We start from the raw sequence: 5,287 nt of genomic DNA, 5'->3' as shown, positions 1-5,287 counted from the left end.
GGCCCTTTCTGAGGCAGGAAGCAAAGGGTGACGAGGAGTGCCGGCACAGCGGCGTGTCCCGGGGTCATACCTGCCAAATCCCGCGTGTACTGCTCCCTCGAGCGATCCATCTGGCACTTGTGGCTGGCCAGGACCTTCTTGACCAGATCCAGCATTCCAAAGTTCTGGACTACGTTGTTGAGTAAAACAGCATCTTGAAAACAAGACACAGATCTTTGAGGAAAGCAAGATTTCCGAAGTATTTACACCTCGAAGAGCCATACCAGAGCAAACACATGCAGCTGAGAGGGCCAAAATCTGCGGGAGGGGAACGGAACAGGCCAGGGAGGAGGAGAGGATGGGAAAAGTCATGAGAAAGTGCAAGAGGTCACTAGTGTATCTGCTCAGCCGGGGCGATAAGGAATCTGCTAGCAGAGTAGCTGGCTGCTGCATTATTTCATGGCCTAAATTCCACCTCAGCTCCCAAGCCAAGCGTTTGTCCAGAGCCAGCAGACAGGAAACCCCAAGGCAGAGGGAATTGGGGAATTGAAGCCACTCGAAGCGTCCCTGAGCACTGCCGAGCACCTGCCTGGGGAGCAGGCAGAAAGGAGATTAACTTGGGAGGAACTGTGTCCCTACAGTGCCACCCGGACAGCCCAAGGAGATGAAGATCCACAAGCTCCTCTCCCGAGGTGCCTCAGCGTGTCCTTACCCCCGAGCTGCAGCATGGGATCCTGTGCTCGCTGCTGCAAGCCCTTCATGGTCTCCATTAGCTCCTGGTGGAACTCATGGATGACTTCCTCCAGGAGACCTGTATCCTTCAGGCCTCTCCAGAAAGCAAAGGTGTCGTCTGGAGAAAGAGGAAGCAAGGGAGAACCTCAAAATCCACAGAGGGGGGTTTTTTGGTGCTCTGGGTTCCCCTCCTGGCCCCTGCAACGTCCTAGGGTGTAGATTCCGGGTGCTGGGGCACAGGACACACTTTCCCATCCTCCACCACCCACAGAGATGACACCGACGCTACGGAAAACCCCCTTGCCCAGAGTACACCAGAGGAGCAAGAACCCCTTTATGACCCCGAATTCCACCCCCCCCAGAGGCACACCAAGCATTTGGCCTACGCTTCGGCATCTTGGGGCTTAGAAACAGCTTCGTCCCCAGGCGACGGCACGGCCAGACCGCACGCAGGCGGGATGTCAGGCAGCCCTGGGCGGCAAACGAATAACCCCAGGGAGCCTCCAGCAGGGCTGCTCTGGGCAGACAGTCCTGCTCCTCGTCCCAGCTGCCTCCCTGCTCCTCATCCCTCCGTCCTCTGGCCCCAGACGCCGAGCCCGGTGGGATCCCAAGCCATACCTCCGACGCTGGTGCTCCAATCGCTGGCATCCTCGCACGTTTCTATGGTGATGGTGGCCGGTGATCCGTTCACTGCAACCAATAGCAAAAAAAAAAGAAAAGAAAAAAAAAAACCCCAAGCCCTGATTTTTCTCTGTGTTTTCCAGGGGCCGTTTCCGAGGGAAGCGCTCTCTCGCTGCAGCTCTGTGACTCCTCCTTTGCACCGCACAGGACTGCCCCCGTCTGAACGCAGCTCTCGGAGATGCCCGAGCGGCCGGCACTGCTGTGCCAGCAGGACTGATTTTTCCACATGGGAGTGCAATCCTCCCGGGGATTACTTCTGCAACTCTTGCACAAAAACACGTGCCCAAGAGCAGCGTCTCCCTCCTGCTCTCCCCACTAGTATGGCTTAGAGCAAAAGCCAAACAGATTTAAAGGGATTCTTTTTGGGAATCTCCAGACATCTCGAGAGATGTCTGGAGATTCCCAAAAAGATTCCCTCTAAATCTGGGATGTCTGGAGGGTTTCTAAAACCTCAAAGGGGAGAGCATCCCCTCCCCAAGGCTGCACAGCAGTGCAGGGGGGCTCCCTCCCTCCTGCTCTGCCGAATCTCAGCAGTTTTCCTGCCATGGAGCTGGGGGAAACGGCATCACTCGACACGCAGGAGCGGGATGAATGGGAATCTGGCCGGGGACCCCAGCACCGCACGGAGTGTTTGTAACGCTCAGCCGCTGCCACTAAATGCAATTACTCTGCAGCCTTCGGGGCTCTTTATTGCAGCACAGCCCAGCAGCACGGGAATTGTCTCCCCGTTAGTGGGCCAAAATCCACGTTTAATGTGAAGGCTCTGGAGCCAAGGAAAGCTGCACCAGGCATCAGCTTCCGCACCACGATGGCAGGCTGTGCTGTCGAAGGCTTGCCCTGTCCTTGCTCTGCTCCCACAGATACCGTCAGGAGCTCGGGGTGTGGGGTTCTGTGGGGGGCTGGGTAGGGTGTTCTTAACTCTCAGAAGAGTTAAGAAATACAGAAGTACTTAGAAAGCTTTCTAATAACAAAGTTGCCTGTAATTATAGGCCAAATTAAGTTATGGGCTACAGCTATGGGGCCACAACATCATTTAGATCCAGTTTTAAGCTACATGTATGAACACAGATAAAATATCTGCTGTATCCTCTGGTTACTGTTAATATTTCATCACACAAACCCTATAATAACTCAGCCCAGGAGTCTGGAATGAAAATTCTTGAATTATCCCAGAAGAAGTCAGGTCAGAGCCAAGGGGAGGAGGGACTCCTACCCTGGCACCCTGCGCAGGTTGATCCCTGCCTCCCGGGATGAGCACTATGGACACAGTGCCCCACCGGCAGCGAGGACAGAAGGTGACTTCATCGAGCAACCACTGTTTTCTTACAGATTCTTTGCAGTCTTCCGCTTCAGCTACGGTTTGGGGAAAGGCAAGAGGCCAGGAGGGCGGCTCTTGGGTCATGCAGGGTTACAGAGCGACTGAGTGAGTTATTCCATCCCTGCCGAGATGCTCTAACGACTCTCTGCCTAGCTGTGCTATGGGGAATCCTGCACTGGAGCAGGGAGAGAAAGCGGAGGATAAAACGACCCGCAAAGCCAAAAAGAAGTAACCGTAAGGTGTTCTGGTTCCCTGGCATTTGCTGTTTTTTAAGGCCTCAACGCCCCTGTTTAGGGTGCAAGGAACGGCTGGACGTACCATCCGCAGAAGCGGGAGTGAGGGGGATGTACTCCGTCGATGTCTGACTGGTCAAGGACACCCTGGCTCCAGTCAGGTCGATTTTGGTGCTCCGGCAGGTGTTGGAACAGACCTTCGTGTGCTGGTAGAAATCCAGCTCTCCTGAGTCCATGATCTTCCTGAAAAACAGGGAGCAAGCACAGGGACAGGCACATCAGTGGGAGCAGAGAGCTCAGAGACGCAGCTCCTGGCAGGTTTCACCCCCAAACTTCTCAAAACCCCAGATGAAACGCAAAAGCCAGGAGAGCAGGCGGATGCGAGTCTGAATTTCCCTTGACAAGTCCCCGTGTCCTGACCTTAGAGGCAGCACTAACCAAGAGTTAATTAAAACAGCATCCGTAGCCTGCTCCGTACTGGCCACGCACACAGATCCAACAGCCACACAGCGCTCCAGTGGCGGAAAAGCCTTGCAGGAGGCTGGGAGCGGGAGAAGAAAGCCCATTGTGCTGTAGCTGCCATAAAGGACTGGAGCAGACTTGGTTTCTGAGCACTTCCCTGCCACATCCTGCATCCTCCTGTAGAAGGGAGGAGGGGGAGGACTCCAGCTCTCTGAAAAGGCTCCTCTCCAAGCCCAACCCAGAGAGGATGGATTTCCCTAGTCCAAGACAGCCCTTTTCTTCACCACTGGAACACCTGACTTGGGCTGAGAAGAGCAAGAGACACATCCCTGTAAAATCAAACCTAACTTGAGGAGAAGCATCAGGACAAACCATACTGCTCTCAGCAGATCTGCTGGCTAGAAGCCTTCAGGGAAAACGTACCGTTTAGAGCCCAAACGCTGTCCTTCCCTTCGGCAGCGAAGCCGGGAGAGCTGCTCCCCGACACCACAGGCCATGCTCCCAGGCAGCAGTTTTATTCCTGCCCCCTGATGCCAAACAGGATCCTCCTCCCTGGGATCTCCTGACCTGCGCTGAGGACATCCCCTGCCTTCGTAAGTGCAACACGCACCTACCCCGAGCGTGTCCACGGGGGTCCCCCACAGCAGAGCTGCCCCATCCTGCTGCTCCCCCACCTCCCAGGGAAAGGCTTGGCCTCCAAAGAGGTTGGTTTCAGGGCTGGTCCCACCTCCCTGAGCAGGATCTGCTGCACGGGGTGTCTGTAACTTTAACTAGGAACCCTCGCTGGGACTGACGAACCCTTGGTGCATTGGGGGAGGAAGAAGAAGGTCCCAGCCTGGTCCCACCAGCACCTTCCCCCCGTGCACGCCGGCAGCTTCCAGCAGAAGGGTCAGCTGAATCCTCAGCTCAGGCTGAGACAGCAGGAAGCCTCTTTCTTCCCTGTTAGACTACACCTCAAAAAAAGATGGGCCATAACCCTATTTATAAACTAAAACAAGATTTCCCACTCTGAGCACGCGGTCTCCAAAGCATCCCCAGGTTTTGATGACCAACAACAGCCTCAGCTTCCCAAGATTCGCTCCCAGGGGCTGCTGGGCTTGATTCACGCTTCTCTTTTTTTTCCCTTGAAAGACCTGCCTTGCCAAAGCATAAGCCTATTATGCAAAAATCTACGTGGAGCAAAAGCTGCTTAGAAGGAACACAGGAGTCGCCTGCACTGAAGCAGAAGAATCCCGGCAAAGGCAGTGTCACCCTGTGACAAGAGTACGAAACCACTGGCAAGTCCTGGGGAAAGAGGTGACACGGTTTTATCCTGCCGGCAGGCAGAGACAGGCTTTAATTAAATCACAGTCTCAGGCTGGTGTTCAGCAAGATCGTAGAAGAATTAAATTACTGTAGTTAAGACTAGAGGAGAGAAATGCTTGCATAAATAAGCTTTCTTAGCAAAAAAAACGAAGGGATGTGCTTGGCTTCCATTTGGTAGGTCACGCTGAGAACGCGTAGGCAGCCCAGTGGTCATTAAAACTGTCAGCAACCTTATGCCGGCTGGGAACTCCCTGTGGTTCAAGTCCTAAAAAGACCGGGAGAAACGTTTCTTGCCCTAAATTATTCCCTAGGCAGAAGGATAAAGCAAAGCTGTTGGACAGACCACAGCCGAGGCTTAACACGGACGCTGGGTGGCACATTTGCTCTCTCAGCAGCGAAAGGCTACGTTCCACCCCACCGCTACCCCCAAAGACGTCCCCGCTGTCGCTCTGTGGATACACACGAAGAGACTAACCGGAGCATGATCCCGTTCATCCGGATCGCCCGCTTCCAATCCTTCAGGGTCGACTTGCCCGCCAAGTGGACAAACTCCTTGGGACTGATGAGGTGATCGTCA

General features: G+C 54.5%; 1 protein-coding gene across 1 annotated transcript in view; it reads right to left on the bottom strand.

The window, feature by feature from the left end:
- Positions 1–5,287, bottom strand: part of GMEB2 (glucocorticoid modulatory element binding protein 2) — a gene marked incomplete at its 3' end in the record, with an annotated part of 12,540 nt that overhangs the window by 704 nt on the left and 6,549 nt on the right. The window contains exons 4-8 of the mRNA XM_010154005.1: positions 5,186–5,283; positions 3,029–3,186; positions 1,330–1,401; positions 692–829; positions 71–193 (exon numbers count right to left, since the gene is read on the bottom strand). Coding sequence (XP_010152307.1) covers positions 71–193; positions 692–829; positions 1,330–1,401; positions 3,029–3,186; positions 5,186–5,283 — 589 coding nt within the window. The remainder of the gene's footprint in view (positions 1–70; positions 194–691; positions 830–1,329; positions 1,402–3,028; positions 3,187–5,185; positions 5,284–5,287) is intronic.

Source organism: Eurypyga helias, unplaced genomic scaffold (genome assembly GCF_000690775.1).
Source record: "Eurypyga helias isolate BGI_N326 unplaced genomic scaffold, ASM69077v1 scaffold22070, whole genome shotgun sequence".
NCBI classification, from domain to species: Eukaryota; Metazoa; Chordata; class Aves; order Eurypygiformes; family Eurypygidae; genus Eurypyga; species Eurypyga helias.
The sequence above is the reverse complement of the archived record's forward strand: the minus strand, read 5'-3'. Positions and strand labels throughout refer to the sequence as shown.